This window comes from Sciurus vulgaris (assembly GCF_902686455.1).
Source record: "Sciurus vulgaris genome assembly, chromosome: 15".
Lineage (NCBI taxonomy): Eukaryota > Metazoa > Chordata > Mammalia > Rodentia > Sciuridae > Sciurus > Sciurus vulgaris.
In genome coordinates, this window is record NC_136476.1 from 83790595 (window position 1) to 83807493 (window position 16899).

At 45.5% G+C, this 16899-nt stretch overlaps 1 protein-coding gene and 1 long non-coding RNA gene across 13 annotated transcripts in view; one reads left to right on the forward strand and one right to left on the reverse strand.

Moving 5' to 3' along the window:
• Nucleotides 1-16899, reverse strand: part of LOC306645526 — a 187121-nt gene that overhangs the window by 71653 nt on the left and 98569 nt on the right. The gene's annotated exons all lie outside the window — the stretch shown is intronic.
• Nucleotides 1-16899, forward strand: part of ODF2 (outer dense fiber of sperm tails 2) — a 37697-nt gene that overhangs the window by 11287 nt on the left and 9511 nt on the right. For 11 of the 12 annotated variants that reach the window (XM_079113428.1, XM_079113426.1, XM_079113431.1 and 8 more), the window contains 10 exons: nucleotides 911-1081; nucleotides 1973-2133; nucleotides 3155-3284; nucleotides 3808-3939; nucleotides 11169-11240; nucleotides 12157-12228; nucleotides 12326-12442; nucleotides 13050-13235; nucleotides 13684-13793; nucleotides 15896-16031. In XM_079113428.1, coding sequence (XP_078969554.1) covers nucleotides 911-1081; nucleotides 1973-2133; nucleotides 3155-3284; nucleotides 3808-3939; nucleotides 11169-11240; nucleotides 12157-12228; nucleotides 12326-12442; nucleotides 13050-13235; nucleotides 13684-13793; nucleotides 15896-16031 — 1287 coding nt within the window. The remainder of the gene's footprint in view (nucleotides 1-910; nucleotides 1082-1972; nucleotides 2134-3154; nucleotides 3285-3807; nucleotides 3940-11168; nucleotides 11241-12156; nucleotides 12229-12325; nucleotides 12443-13049; nucleotides 13236-13683; nucleotides 13794-15895; nucleotides 16032-16899) is intronic. The other variant, XM_079113430.1, reaches the window with a different exon arrangement.

Below are 16899 nucleotides of genomic sequence, written 5' to 3' on the forward strand. Positions count from 1 at the left end.
GGTTATCATTTCCTCTTGGAGGTTGGTACATAAGTTTTACCATCTCAGTGTAATTATACAAATAATGAGAAGTGATAATTACACAATGTATCAGATAAATTTATAGACTGAGAGAGTAAACTTCAATGTTAAAAACCCATGGAAAACCTGACCCCCAGATTACATCTTTCTTTCTAGAGTCTTAAAAAGCAAAGTGTCATACAGGCTTGCACTGGCTTTCCTGAGTTGTACATGTATTTTTTTAAAATACTTTTTATACTGATTTTTTTTTTTTTTTTTCAGTATTGGGGAAATTCAGGGCCTCACAATTGCTAGGCAAGTGCTCTACCACTAAACTACATCCCCAATTCTTTTTTCAATTTTTATTTTGTGATAAGATCTTGCCCAAACTGACTTCAAACTTGTAATCCTTAACCTTCTTAGTAGCTGGGATTGCAGGTATGTGATACCATGCCTGGCTATATTATATTTTTTAAAGTATTTTTCAGATGCTACACTATATCTATTTCTTTTTTCTTTTCTTTCTTTCTTTTTGTTTTTTAAGACTGGGTCTATGTTGCCCAAGCTGGCCTCAAGCAGTCCTCCTGACCTAGCCTCCTGAGTAGCTGGGATTACAACATGTGCCAACTACACCTGAATTTCTTTGTTTTAAACTTAACATTCTAACTTAGGCTGTTTCTTTTGATGTTAGAAATTCTTTGAAAAGAACTTTTAGAAATGGGTAGCTAATGTTCCATGGAGAGAGTTTGGAGTGGTGGTCTTCCAAGGCAGGACCCTGGGCGTTGACTTTGAGCTGTTTTAGATCTTCCTGCTTACAGCAGTTGGCAAATCTCCAGTGAACAAACTGCTAGCTGGATCTGCTGCTGAGGTTTGGACTGGGAGCTCACGTGTCTCTCTTCCTTGACACTAGACTCCACCTCATTGCCTGGAGATCACACCACCATCTTCAGAAAAGCTGGTCTCAGTGATGCGCTTAAGTGATCTCTCTACGGAAGATGATGACTCGGGTCACTGTAAAATGAACCACTATGATAAGAAGATTGACAGTCTAATGAACGCGGTTGGTTGTCTCAAGTCAGAGGTAAGGGAGCTGAGGGACTGGGATAACTAGTGCCCCTAGGATTGTGGAGGCAGCCTAGGTTGGTTCCCAGTGGACTTGTCTACTCAGGCTGCCTCTTACTAGGTCTCTTGCCCTCAGCAACACTGTCCTGGATGACACAAGGTCCCCACCTGGGGAGGAGCTTCATGGAACACTTAGCTTGCCTAATGGTTTATGTAGACAGCCTGATTTTCTCTTCACAGTAGTAGTCACTGAAGCCAGTAGTATTAGTGTCCCCACTATAAAGATGAAGTGACTGAAACACTGAAGGCTTGGTTTTCTGTTTTATATGAAAGTTGAAAAAAAGAAAAGCCCCAGGGAGACAAAGGAAGTTTGCAGAGCTGTCCCTCAGGGAGGGATATAGACTGTAACTGGAAACAGAACCCTGAATATCCAAGGTCCCCGGCCAGGAAGTTGGTGGGGCTGATATTAAAAGCCAGGTCCTGGCTGTTAACTTGCCCTGTGTCTCTAAGTCTTCCACTTTGTGCACATGGTCCAGGGACCTTCCTGGAGAACCTAGGGCTGACCACTTGGCAACAGGCCTTCCTGCCCCGATAGCCTACTATGCAGGGGCCTTTTTGTGGCATCTGTCCTCTGCAGTATGTCAACTGAACCACTGTTGCAACCTAGCTCCATCCCTAACCAACAGATCACTCAGGCTGTCTGCACTCAGTTTCCTCATCCATAAGACGAGAGGAATAGCACCTCCTGGAAGTTTGTGGTGACTCACTGAGACTGCTCCCTAAGGCCCATGAGACCCCCACATGGCATCCATGTGCTCTCAATTAGAGGGGCATTTTGGTCCATGGCATTGGACCTACCAATGTGATATTGAGGGAGACCCTCTCCTTAGTGGCCCCTGCCCATGTACAGGTCAAGATGCAGAAGGGTGAGCGCCAGATGGCCAAAAGGTTCCTGGAGGAACGGAAAGAAGAATTAGAAGAGGTGGCCCATGAACTGGCGGAGACGGAGCATGAGAACACAGTGCTTAGACACAACATTGAGCGCATCAAGGAGGAGAAGGACTTCACCATGTAAGGTGACACCCACTCTGCCCCATCCCAAGGGGGTGACTCCCTCCTGCTAGGTGTCCCAAGCCCTGAGAGTGAGAGGAACTCAGTGGGAGGTGGTGGGCTTGGGTGCTGTGTTGGAGCCTGTTCAACAGTCACAGAACTGACCACTTGTGATTCATACTGTGAGGAAAAAAAGGGCCCAACAGAGAGGCTCTGTATTCAGGGAACTCCTCAAAAAAATGACAAGGAAAGGGAGTCCTACTAGGGGTTAAATGAGGTGGGTACAGAGGAAGAAAGGTAGATGATGGAAATATCTCACGGAAGAGGCCATGAGATGGAAAGCAGGCGAGAATTGGTAGGCAGAGGCCAAGGGGTGCCAGTGGGATGGCAGGGGCCCATGCTTAGTGACCACTTTAAGGCACTTGGGAGTACTTTGAAACAATTAGGAGCCGTGGAAAGGTTTTAAAAGCAGGGGAATGGTGTAACCGGGTTCTGTTCTGGTGTGTAGAGTGGATGGGAGGGCTCAAAGCAGATCATGTCTGGCACAGTGGCCACACCTGTCATCCCAGCAACTTGGGAGTCTGAGGCAGCAGGATCAAAAGTTCCAGGCTAATCTTAACAACTTGGTGAGATCCTATCTCAAAATAAACTAAAAAGGGCTGGGGATGTGGCTCAGTGGTAGAGCACCCTTGGATCTAATCCCTAGTACTGAAAAAAAAAAAAAAAAGAAAAAACAGATCTGAAGATGATGGTTAAGAGGCCATGGCAGTGTCAATTATGGTGGCTGTCTGAAACAGACATTATGCTACACGGGTAGCATAATGTCCCCTGGTATTGGATACTGTGTCTGATGCCCAGGCAGATATGACTTGTAGCCCTCATCCTTCTAGAAGGCCACTGGGGCCAGAAGGGCCACCCCTGCCCCATCCCCCATTGTTCCTTGGCAGGAGGGGAACCTCACAGGGCATTGTGAGGCGGGTCTCAGAGCTCCGGGCAGGCAGGTCCTGCAAGGGCTCACGAAACCCTGCCTTTCTGGCCCCAGGCTTCAGAAGAAACACCTCCAGCAGGAGAAGGAGTGCCTCATGTCCAAGCTGGTCGAGGCTGAAATGGATGGAGCTGCTGCCGCCAAGCAAGTCATGGCCCTGAAGGATACCATCGGGAAACTGAAGACAGTAGGTGGCCGGCAAAAGGACCTCAGCCCTGGGTCTGGGCCCAGTGGGTGGGGGCCAGACTGGGGTTGGGGCTTTACGCAGTCATCAGACTGACTTTATGACATCTCCAGGATGGGGGAGGGTACACTTAACTCCCCAGCCCCCACCCCCCACTCTCACTTCCTGGGCCTTGACCCTGGAAGATGACCTCTGGTGGCCAGGGCCTCTGAGGAGATCTCATCATGGGCTGCCTGGGATCACAGTAAATCAAGGCATGCTGTTGATTCCTGCAAGTATCAGCCACCAGGTGTCGTCATCCTCCCTTGTCTGCTCTGCGAAGCCCGTCCTCACCACACTTGCCTACACTGAGGTCTGCTATACCTCTTGCCTCTGCAGGCCTGCCTCATCCAGTAAGCCTGCCCTGGATCCCCTTTGGCCTGGAGTCTCTTGCCTGGGTTTCTTGTTGCCGGTACCTCTTGAGCCTCTCAAGACTCCTGCCACTTCCCTTTTCCTCCTGCACTGTGTAAGACGTGCTTTTTTCCAGGAGAAACAAATGACCTGCACGGACATCAACACCCTAACGAGGCAGAAGGAACTGCTCCTGCAGAAGCTGAGCACGTTCGAGGAGACCAACCGCACCCTCCGAGACCTGCTGAGGGAACAGCACTGCAAAGAGGTGAGCTCCTGGCCTCTGCTGCACCTTTAGCACCACCCACCTGGCCTCTCTGAGAAGATATAACTATAAAGAGAAAATTCTACTGGCCAGGTCTGGTGGCACATGTTCATAATCCCAGCAACTCAGGAAGCTGAGGCAGGAGGATTGCAAGTTTAAGGCCAGCCTCAGCAACTTCCTGAAACCCTAAGTAACTTAGTAAGACCCTGTCTCAAAATAAAAAATAAAATAAAATAAAGAGGGCTGGAAATATGACTGAGTAGTAAAATGCTTCTTGATTCAATTCCCAATACCAAAAGAAAAACAAAAAAAAAAGATATACAGGGCTGGGGTGTGGCTCAGTCGTAGAGTACTTGCCTTCCATGCTTAAGGTCCTAGGTTCAATCCCCAGCATGGCAAAATAAAAAAGAGGAAACATGGCACAGTGGCAGACACCTGTAACCCCAAATCCTTGAGAGGTTGAGGCATGAGGATCACAAATTGGAAACCAACCTGGGCAACTTAGTGATATCCTATCTCAAAATTTTAAAAGGTCAGGGGATGTTGCTCAGTGATAGAGGGCTTGGGCTAGCATGTGCCAGGGCCTGAGTTCAATCCCCAATTCCAAAAAAGAAAGATATTATCGTTGCCTGAGCTGACAGGACCTGGGAGAGAGCTAATGAAATTGTTTGAAGTTCTCAGTTCCCTGTAGGCAGTGCCACTATACCTGTTGTTGAAGCCAGGTCAGGAGCATAGGAAGGTTCGTGAAATTCAGGTTGATGATGAGTTGGCTCATTCCAGGGGTCATGGGGCAGAGGAGAGAATGCCAGACCTGCATTTTTTTGTAGATAGTAGTATAAATAATGACTGGTGGCCACAAATTGGGTGGTATCACTGTTTTCTTAAAAGATACTCTCTGATGGGCTGGGGATATAGCTCAGTTGGTAGAGTGCTTGCCTCACAAGCACAGGGCCCTGGGTTTGATCCCCAGCACCACCCAAAAAAAAAAAAAAAAAAAAAAAAAATGTCCTCTGAAACTTTTTTCGATTGGGTTGGGTTCTAGGAATCTAACCCAGGGTCTTGAGCATGCTAGGCAGGTGTTCTATCATTTTCTAAATTGATGAATAAAAATTATATATATTTATAGTGTACAGTGTGACATTTTGAAGTAGGGATACATTGTGAGATGGCTAAATCAAGCTAATGAACATGTTATCTCACATAAGCATTTATTTGTGGTGAGAGCACCTACATCTAGTCTTAGCAATTTTCTTTCTTTCTTTTTTTTGCGGTACTGGGGATCGAACTCAGGGCCTTGTGCTTGTGAGGCAAGCACTCTACCAGCTGAGCTATCTCCCTAGCCCTTAGTCTTAGCAATTTTCTAGCACACAACCCATTATTTCTAACTATAGTTACTATGTTGTGTAATAGAGCTCTTGAACTTATTCCACTTTACTGAATTTTGTATCTTTTGCACAACATCTCTCCCAGCCCCGATTCCAGCCTGTTGCCACCACCTTTCTTCTCTCTGCTTCTGTGAATTTGACTTTCTGTTCTGTGTCTGGCTTATTTCATTTACTGTCCTCTGGGTTTATCCATGTTGTCACAAATGACAGGGTTTCCTTTATTTATTTTTCCAAGGCTAATTAGTATTCCATCGTTTATACACTTACATTATCCATTGAACCATTGGTAGACATTTCGATTGATTCTGGATCTTGGCTGTTGTGAATATTTTAGCATACATTCTTTCTCTTTTTTTGCATGCTGGGGATTAAACCCAGGCCCTTGTGCATGCTAGACAAGCATAAATGGGAATAGCCTATAAAATGGGCAAAGCTCTTCCACTCATCTAACCCGCTACCCAGCAAACATTCTGAAAAGACTGCTAGTTGTCTAAGTAGTTGTCTCCTGTTTGCCTCAAAGGGAAGGATGCCAAGGTTCTCAAAATGCCATTGCTAATGATATGATACTTTTTTAACTTTTCTTTCTTCCTTCCTTTTTAATATAATGACTTTTTTCTTTTTCTTTTTTAAAATTAATATATAAAATAAGTAACATAAAGTGGTATACTGCCCTGTTTTCAAAATGAAACTTTGTCCACATGATCAGATTCTTTTTTTTTTTTTTTTTTGTCTTCTTTTGTGATAATCTTATCTCCTTCCCTTCAGAGGGAATTTGATCTTGAATTTGGTGGTTTTTACTCATATACGTATTCCCCAGCAACATGTTTTTTAAAACAATGCAAATGATATTGCATATGCATTCTTGTGGGTTTGTTTTGTTCACTCAACAATAATTTTATGAGATCACCATTTGTATCCTAAGTCCTAATGTTATGAGTTTTCAGTGCTTTATTCAATTTTACAACTGTACCACAGTTTATTTATCCCTTCTTTTTTTTTTTTTTTTTTTTTTGTGGTGCTGGGGATTGAACCCAGGGCCTTGTGCTTGCAAGGTAAGCACTCTACCAACTGAGCTACATCCCCAGCCCTTATCCCTTCTTTTTTTTTTTGTGCATCCTTGCTGGTACATAATAGGTGTCTGGCACATGATAGGTGCTGCTGCATTTGTCTGGGACTGGTCCCTTTAGAAAACCTCTTCCTCCTTTTCTGTCTTCTTAACCTCTGTTTCCCTGGAGTCTATCTCTAATTGAAGAAATGCCGATTAATTTAAATTTCCCCCCAGGAAAAGGTGCTCCCTGTTTCTGTCCAGGCTCATGTTCTTGGTGCCTACCTGGCTTTCTGTACTACAGACTCCCCACTTCCAAAGCTCCACCCCATCTTAGGTTTACTAGGGAGTGCTCAGTGTGTTGGAGAGTTGCTCTGGAGTCCAAGTCAGCTTTGGGGTTCAGCTCTGCTATTTCCAGCTATGTGACCTTGGCTAGCTTTCCTTCACTTCTTTCACTCTCAATCTCCTCCTCTGAGGTGGTGATAATGAGGGCTCTTAAAGTAGGGTGTTTTGGTGAGCTTGTGCACACAAGGTTGCAGGAGAGTTGATGACTGTTCTAGTGTCCCACTGAATTCCTGGAGGGAAGGACGAGCAGCTTCAGGCTCTGGGTCCCTGGCCAAGTCTTTTGTTTGTGTTCTCTGTCTCCTCCTCTTCTTTGGTATTTTTTTAGTTGTTGATGAACCTTTTATTTTATTTATTTATATGTGGTGCTGAGGTAAGTGCTCTACCACTGAGCCACAACCTCAGCTCTCTGTCTCTTCTTTTTGCTGGAGAAACTCAGTGCTATCCTCTGCCTTCTAGATCTTCAGGAAATTGGGAACCAGGGAGCCCTTTTCTCTTGGATTGTGAAGGGGATCTGTGGGACTGAGGCAGAAAAGAGGCAAGCCCCCTTCAAGGGACATTTGGTTTAGGTGCCAGAGAAGAATAGAGACACGCACAAAGATCCATCCAGAGAAAAGATGGGCAAGGGTGAGAGTGAGTGATTGAGGGCAGAGGAAGTCCAATGGCTAGTAGGCATATGAGAAGATGCTGAGACTTGCTGGTAATTAGAAAAAAGCAAATTAAAACAGGTTTGGTATTGGCAAATACCTTGGTTACATTCTGGGGCTGGTGCATGTGGGGAAGCCAGTATGCTTAACAGCCTGCCAGTAAGTTGGTGCAGGCATTTTGAGGCGCATTTCAGCCACAAATCCCAGAACTTCTGACTCTGCCAACCTTGGAGAAGCACTTTGTATATGCCTAGTGATGTCCATTGCCACAGTATGGCTAAACCTAGGAGCAGCCTTCTTGCCCATACTGTAAACAGAAGTTAAAAATGCAGCCAGGTGCAATGGTGCATACCTATAATCCCAGCAACTCAGGAGACTGAAGCAGGAGGATTATAGGTCTGAAGGCAGTCTTGGCATCTTAGTGAGAGCCTATCTTCAAATAAGACAAAAAGGCTGGGAATGGGCCAGGCATAGTAGCAACTGCCTATAATCCCAATATTTCAGGAAGCTGAAGCAGGAGGATTGCTAGTTTGTGGCTGGCTTGAGCAATGCTGTGAAACCTCATCTCAGAAAAAAGGTAGGGAGCTGAGGATGTAGCCCCAATGGTAGAGCACTTGCTAAGTGCACAGGAGGCACTGGGTTCAATTCCTGGTACCCACCCCCACAACCCTACACACAGAAAAAGAAGCAACAACAGAGACAGAGAAAAAAATTCAAGGACAGATGAAAGACAGAAAGCAGGTTATAATGGTTGCCTGGGGCTGGAGCTTAATGGTACAAGGTTTTTAAAATATTTTGAATGTATTAAATGTCAGTGAATTGTGTAATTAAAAATGGTTCTGAATCAAACAACATTACTCTATGTAAATTTATGATTACACAAATGGTATGCCTTTACGCCATGTACAAACAGAGAAACAACATGTATCCCATTTGTTTACAATAAAAAAATAAAATAAAAAAAATAAATAAAACCCCCAAAAAAATGGTTCTGATTAAAATGGAAAGTTTTATGTTAAATATACTTTGCCAACATTTTAAAAAGTTAGTGATGTAATATACCAAAAGTCATTGAATTTCTTACTTTATTAATAATTTGCTTTTTCTGGCTTTGTTGAGGTTTTTTTTTTTTTTTTTTTTTTTAAGATATGCTCTCCAAGCCCCTTGGGGAGCCCTGGCCCTTTTTTATTAGTTCTTTTTAGATATACATGACAGTAGAGTGTTTTTTATTTTAAATTTTTTTTTAGTTGTTGATTGACCTTTATTTATTTATTTATTTATATGCGGTGCTGTGAATCAAATCCAGTGCCTAACACTTACTAGGCAAGTGCTCTATGACTGAACTACAATCCCAGCCCCAGATGAGTGTATTTTGACATATTATACATACATGGAGTATCACTTCCCCTTCTTGTGGTTCTCCATGATGTGGAGTTACACTGATTTTGTATTCATGTATGAACATAGGAAAGTTATGCCCAATTCATTCTACTGTCTTTCCTATTCCTATCTCCTCTCCCTTCCCTTCATTCCCTTTTGTCTAATTCAATGAACTTCTATTCTTCCCTCCCCATTTATTGTGTGTTGGCATTCATATATCAGAGAGAACATTCATCCTTTGTTTTGGGGGATTGGCTTATTTTGCTTAGCATGATAGTCTGCATTTCCATCCATTTACCAGCAAATGCCATAATTTTATTCTTTATGGCTAATATTCCATTGTGTATATATACCACATTTTCTTTATCTGTTCATCAGTTGCAGGGCACTTAGTTTGGTTCCATAGTTTAGCTATTGTGAATTGACCTGCTATAAACATTGATGTGCCCGTGTCACTATAGTATGCTGATTTTAAGACCTTTATATACTGAGGAGTGGGATAACTGCATCCATACTGCTTTCCAGAGTGGTTGCTCCAGTTTGCAGTCCCACCAGCAATGTATGAGTGTACCTTTTTCCCCACATCCTGTTGAGGTATAATTAAAATATAAGTAAAGCTGGGTATGATAGTACTTGCCTATAATCCCAGCAACTTGGGAGCCTGATGAAGGAGAACTGAGTTCAAAGCCAACCTCAGCATCTTAGCAAACCCTAAGCACTTAGTAAGACCCTGTCTCTAAATAAAAACTTAAAAGGGCTGTGGGTGTGGCTTAGGGTTTAAATGCCTCTGGGTTCAATTTCCAATACCAAAAAAAGAAAAGTAATATTTATATATGTTTCAGGTATTCAATGAGATGATTTGATGTAGATGTACTCTGTGAAATGATTACCACAATCAAGCTAATTAATGATCACCTTACATAATCACTTTGTGTGGTGAGAACACTTTAGTTCTCTTAGTAAATTTCAAGCATACAATACAGTATTATTAACTGTAGTCACCAGGTTGAATATTTTAAATGGATGAATAGAATGACCTCCATATTAATTAACTAATTAATTAATTAGGGGCACTGGGAATTGAAGCCAGGGTGCTTTTTTTTTTGGCAGTGCTGAGGATTGAACCCAGGGCCTTATGCTTATAAGGCAAGCACTCTACCAAACTAAGCTATATCCCTAGCTCCCACCCCCATACCTTTTTGTTTTTTAAATTTGAGGCAGGATCTCACTAAATTGTTAAGGATCTCACTAAGTTGCTGAGGCTGGCCTTGAATATGATCCTCCTGCCTCAGCCCTCCAAATCACTGTAATTATAGAGGTGTGACACTGTGCCAGCAGCAAATTTATATCTCAATAAAGCTGTCTTTAAAAAAAATCACTGGAGGCTGAGGCAGGAGGATCGTGATTTCAAAGCCAGCCTCAGCAACTTAGGGAGACCCTAAGAAATTTAGTGAAACCATGTCTCTAAATAAAATACAAGTTGGTAGAGTGCTTGCCTTGCATGCACAAGGCCCTGGGTTTGATCCCCAGCACTGCAAAAAAATTAAAAAAATAATAAATAAATAAATAAAATACAAAAAGGACTGGGAATGTGGTTCAGTGGATAAGCACCCCTGGGTTCAATCCCCGGTACAAAAAAAATCACATCGTGGCCTGGCACAGTGTCAGAGTCCTGTAATCCCAACTGCTTGGGAGGCTGAGACAGGAGGATAGCAAGTTCAAAGCCAGCCTCAGAAACTTAACAAGGCCCTCAGCAATTTAGCGAGACCCTCTCTCAAAATAAAAAATAAAAATTGGGTTAGGGATGTGACTCAGTGGTTTAATGTCCCTGGGTTCAATCCCTAGTACCAAAAACAAAACAAGCAAACCCTCCCCTGGCACCAAAAAAAAAAAATCACGCTGCAGCCAGGTATGGTGGCAGATATCTTTAATCCCAGCAACACAGGAGGCTGGGGCAGAAGGATGGCAATTTCAAGGCCAACCTGGACAATTTAGCAAGACTGTCTCAAAATAAAAAGGGGTAGAGATGTAATTCAGGGATAGAGATGTAGTTCAGGGGTAGAGCACCTGGGTTCAATCCCCAGTACTGGAGAGAAAAAAATCAAGTTGCAACACATAAACACATATTGGTTTTGTGAAATTACATACTAGGGCCTCCCCACCTGCTAAAGAAAGATAATATTTCTCTAGCTGTGGCTAAATCTAAATGCACAGAAAAAGGACAGGAAGGACCCTCATTGAACTACTTACAGAGGGTTAAGGTGTAGAGGGGGAAGCAGGGGAATTTGAACTTTATTGGCCTTTACCATTTTAGAATGTATTCATCATTTTTTACTTCTAAATTTAGAAATGTTTTTGGAGGAAAAGAATCGATAGTATGTAGGATCTGGATTTGTCGTTTAATGACTTGACTTTCCCCTTGCCTCCCTGAAGGATTCCGAGAGACTAATGGAGCAACAAGGAGCACTACTGAAGAGGCTGGCAGAGGCGGACTCCGAGAAAGCGGTAACCACAGCACCCCTTGCCGGCGTTACCGTGTTCAGGTGACCAGAGGGCTGGGTCCTAAAGCGTGGAGCTGCTGGACCACAGGAAGCAGGACAGCGTTCCTGATCTGGCATTTCTCTGAGTGGCAATTTCGTGACCTGTAAAATGGGTTGACATCCCCTGTCCTGCCTGCTCTGCTAGACTTGTCTAGTTGATGACTCAATAACTTAACCTACAAAGCCGGGCACCAACATGAGGGGTGGTAATAAGGATGATGGATTTATAAATCACTAAGTTCTGTTAGACCTACATTTCCATTTTTGTGGTAGAGCACTTGCCTAGCATGTGTGAGGCCCTGAGTTCAATCCCCAGAACTGCCAAAAAAAAAAAAAAAAAAGCTAGATGCCTTAGGTGGCATAGCGGTACATGTCTATAATCCAGCTATTTGGGAGGCTGAGGCAGGAGATAGCAAATATGAGGCCAGTCTGAGCAATATAGCAAGCCCCTGTCTCAAAGAAACAAATGAAAAAATGAGTATGCTGATGGACACTTGAAATCCTAGAGATTTGGTAGGCTGAGACCTTTATCTCCAAATAAAAAATAAAAAGGGCTGGAAATGTAGTTGTGTAGAGTGTCCCCAAGTTCAATCCCCAGTAACACTCCCCTCTCCCCCACAAATAAAAAGAGATGGGATGTAGCTCAGTGATAGAGCACTTGCCTAGCATGTGCGAGACCCTGGGTTCAAACCCCCTACAATGCAAAAAAAAAAAAAAAAAAAAACCCACCACAATTAACACATTTCAGGCACTTTCCACTAGGGTTTCTTGTCGGTTGGGCCAGCCAGTCTAATACGTTGTCCAAACACTCACAATGCTCTATCCTTCCTGGACTGGGCCACTGACATCCCAGGTGTGTCACAGTGTATGTTTTCTCCCAGCGCCTGCTGTTAATGCTACAAGACAAGGACAAGGAGGTGGAAGAGCTCCTCCAGGAAATACAATGTGAGAAGGTACAGTCTCCAGCAGTTGCACCTCTTTATGAGCCAGTGAAGCAAATGGGTGCTGTAGCTGGGTAGATCCTGACTTCATCACTTTGTTTCTCCAAAGGCTCAAGCAAAGACGGCATCTGAGCTTTCAAAGTCCATGGAGTCTATGCGTGGACATCTGCAGGCGCAGCTTCGGTGCAAAGAGGCTGAGAACAGTCGCCTATGCATGCAGATCAAGGTACCTACCAGCTGCTCCCAAGTGGCAGAGGAGGAGGCTGGGGCCTGGCTCAGGAGTTCCCATCCCAGAAGTATGCTCCAGAGGTTTAGGGGGCAGCTGCTGCCAAAGCACACATGCTTCAGAGAGAGTCTAGATAATGGCAAGAGTTGAGGATAAAGAGCTTTGGAAGGTCTTGAATGCTCTTTCCAGAGGTGACAATTTTGGGTGCCATGTCTCTGGTCCTGTCACTTAGTCCCCTAGGTCCTCAGTTCACCAGACTACCTAAAGGAAGGCAGTAGTCTCAATTGCTCTCAAAGATCATCTGAGGCGATAGTTCTGTTGAGTGACTGAAAGGCATATCTCAACGTGGCTGGGAGTTCAGAGAAGGCTTCCAAAGGATTGCCTTAACATCATGACCTGCTGGTTTGTCTTTCAGAAGGTGCCATAGGGATCTGGGGGACCATGTCTTTGGTCCACATGAGGAGAGCCCGAAGTCCTCACACAGTTGATGATCCATCGCGGTTCCCTCATTTCCTCTTTCTGCTTGTGCCCCTTTCCCTACTCTCCTATTCTGCCTTGCCTTTCTCACCTCTTTCCTCCCTCCTTCCTCCTTCCTGCCCTCTCCCAGAATTTAGAGCGCAGTGGGAACCAGCACAAGGCGGAAGTGGAGGCCATTATGGAGCAGCTGAAGGAACTGAAGCAAAAGGGAGATCGAGACAAAGAGACCTTGAAGAAGGCCATCCGAGCCCAGAAGGAGCGAGCTGAGAAGAGCGAGGAGTACGCTGAGCAGCTGCATGTGCAACTTGCCGACAAGGTAGCAGGCTGGGGCTGGCCTCTTGCTTCCCCAGGAGGGCTGGATGGGGGGCGGATAAATGGAAGCAGATAGGTGATAAATGGAGGGATGATGATGGTAGAAAAGGAATGAGCTGGAAAGGTGGATGACTGGGGAGTTGAGGGGTCTCAAAGGGGAAAAGAAAGAGGTGGGCCTGTGGACAGAGGTGATGGAAGGTCTGTGGTACAGTTCGGACTTGTCAACACTGTGGGTCGGAATGATGGCTCAGGATTTGCAGACAGGATGCATGTGGTGCTGGGGGTCTGGGAAGAGCATAGCCTACTGCCATCACTCCTGGTGCTTTATAGAGAAGGGAATAGGAAGAGGTTCAGGTTGTCAGGGGGAGAGGGGTAAGGGGAGAGCCCAGCTCTACCTCCCTGCAGCCTGGTGTTGACCCCAGGCTGACATGTCCACTGTCCTGTGTTCCCAGGATCTTTATGTTGCTGAAGCTTTATCCACTCTGGAATCATGGAGGAGCCGCTACAACCAGGTTGTGAAAGACAAGGGCGACCTTGAGCTGGAAATTATTGTCCTGAACGAGTACGTCTTTGTGTTAGGAGAGGAGACTGATTGAGGGACTTCAGGGAGCAGGAGGAAGGAGCCCCAGGCACCCTGAAGTCAAGGCTCACAGGAATGCCATGATCTCTCTGGGTTGGGGGTTGACTGGGCTGAGATGTGAGCAGCCCTGAGCAGGCAGTGGTTGGAGCTGATGCAGGCTCTGGCCCAGCCCTGGGCTCCCACCCCACTTGCAAACACTAATGGGGTGGGCTTGCTTCTCTGGTCCCAGAAGCCTGGGTCTGGTGCATACCTGCAGTATGGGACGTGGCACACTGATGTCCTTGTTCCTGTTCTTGGGGATGGGGCAGCCGGTGGTCCCTGTATCCCTTCTGTTATCTGACTAGTGATAAGCAGCTGTCTGTCAGTGCCCACTGGTCAGCAGATCTGCTATGGCATGGGAGTAGGGGCAAAAATGGCCTCAGGTTGTTGGTGACTGAACTTAACCTTTCTTGTGTGTGGTGAACTGTCAACAGTGGGCACTCAGCCATTCTCGGTGTCAGCTGTGGGCTATGGCAGTAAGAAGACAAATGTACTCCTTGTCTGTGCTCCAGTGGAGATGGGCTGCAAAAGACAGAATCCCTGGGCTGAGGACAGGTCATAGGGAGTTTTATTGAGCTTAGCTCAGCAAACACATGCTGATCACCTGCCATGTGCTGGCCTTAGGCCTAGTGCTGTCCTCAGAGTTCTCTGTCCAGTGGGAGAAAAGAAATCATTAACATAGGAGGATAGTTGTGCAAATGAGAGGGTTGAGGAAGAGAGGTCCTGAGGTGGGGGCATTTCTCATGTGTGAGAAGGAGTTTGCCAGGTAAAATGAGATGTTTGCTTGAACCCAGCTAGTGCTCCACCAGTTTATGCTGAATATAGACTTTCAGTGAACAGTACTGAGAGCACAGCTAGGGATGAAACTCAGGGCTGCAGCACTTGGCCGAGTGTGCACAAGGCCCTGGGTTTGATCCCCAGCATCAAAACAAAAAGCAAATAAAACCATACTGAAAACAAACAGAAAAAACATACTGAGAGCACATGCAGGGTTAAGGTTTATGGTGGGTCTGTCAAGAGGCTAGCAAGCATCTGTGAGGCCTGGGGCTCCAGTGTGTCTACTCTGGTCCCAGACCTACTGAGAATGAGGGAAAAGGAACCAGGACAGGGGTCTGCTACCTCCCCTGGTGGCTTCTTTGTTGGCACTTTAGACCTCTTTCCATATACACTCAGTGCCAACTGGGTGTTCATGCCCAAGAACAAGCCAGTTGAGGCACTTGCCCACAGCTTTGGGGAACAAAGTCCAGTGTGCCATGTGCCCCACTGGTGAGGAATGCCTGGCCAATAATCTCTGGCCATCAGCTTGGGAGGTCAGGGAACAATTCCAGAGGAAGCTTTCATAACACCAAGACCCTATGGGCTGAGAGAGCAGGCAGGTACTTGGGGAGCTGGGAGGGACTGTGTCCCTGGTTCTTGGCTTTAGGGAGTGTCTTGGCTTCGTGGAAAGATTAGAATGGACATATTCTTTCTGTTTCTCTCCTTTTTTTTTTTTTTTTTTTTGCACTTCTGAGCTTTGGACCCAAGGATTCAAACATGCTAGGCGAGTGCTCTGCCCCAAGCTACACCCCTAGCCCTGGCCCCTGCACACCTTTTTTTTGGTGGTACGGGTTGTACCAGGGATTGAACTCAGGGGTACTGGACCACTGAGCCACAACCCCAACCCTATTTTGTATTTTATTTAACTATAGGGTCTCACTGAGTTGCTTAGCACCTTGCTTTTGCTGAGGCTGGCTTTGAACTCGTGATCCTCCTGCCTCAGCCTTCTGAGCCTCTGGGTTTATAGGCATGCGCCACCGCACTTGGCACTCCCAAGTCACTTAAGTCACTCCCACTCACTTAAGTCATTACTTATGATTGAACCGTAGATTGCTTCTTTGAATAGGGCGTCATGGAAGACAGATCTTATAGGATTTAATCAGGTAGCAACATGCCAAGGGACGAGACTTGGTCTGGGTAGGAACACTAGCTGCCATTCCTCACAAAGACTGGGCCTCCTCAGAACCTGTGGAATTTATTCTGTCTGCTGTCACTTTGCAACCTTCCAGCCGGGTGACAGATCTTGTAAACCAGCAACAAACCTTGGAGGAGAAGATGCGGGAAGATCGGGACAGCCTGGTGGAGAGACTGCATCGGCAGACTGCCGAGTATTCCGCCTTCAAGTTGGAGAACGAGAGGCTGAAGGTCTGTTGGGAACTTCCAACCATGCAGAGTGGAGAACCCCAAGGCCAACAGTGGGACAGGCCTGAGTGGGTACAGAGATGAGCCAGGGGTCTTCAGAGAGCCTTGAGGCAGCAGTACAGCTAAAGGGCCTGTTCTTCAGGTGTGGGCCTTGGGCCTACATCTGCACTCCACCTGTCACTAGCTGTAGGGCCTGGGTGAGACATTGCATTGCTTATTGCTGGAGTTGCCTGAACTGTGGGCAGTGAAGTCCTCATGGGAATGTGGTAATGCATGTGAAATGCTTTAGCCAGCACCCGTGAGATAGAACTAACTAACTTTGAGGTCAACCTTAGTTCTCTTGGGGGACTGCTGGGCCCCTTCACATGCATTCATTCTCACTTTAGCCTCCCAGTAATATAATGATGATCTTCACTTGGAACAAGACCAAACAAATTGGGTTGGGGGTGGAGGTCAATGGTAGAGCACTTGCCTAGCATATGTGAGGCCCTGGGTTCTACCTGCCGCACTTCAAAAACCAGAAACTGAGGTTTGGAGAAAGTCAAGTTTCTTGCAAGCATTTTGCCCTAGGAAGTTTGGGAGTAGGACTTGAACCTGAATCTGACTTTGCACCCCAGTTCTGGAGATACACCCTCCTGGCAGCCAGGCCAGAGGCACCTGAGCAGAGATGGACTCTACAGAGACAACTTTGATCTTGGTTTTTATTGATCTGTGCATTACTACCTAAGGGTTTGTTTTTTTGTTTTGTTTTTTGTATGCTTGTTTTTACTGATTTTGTTTTTCTTGTTAAGATTGATTTTAAGTAAATATGGAAAAGAATACACATCTCAGAATATTCATGAAGTGAACCAGACATGGTGGCACATGCCCA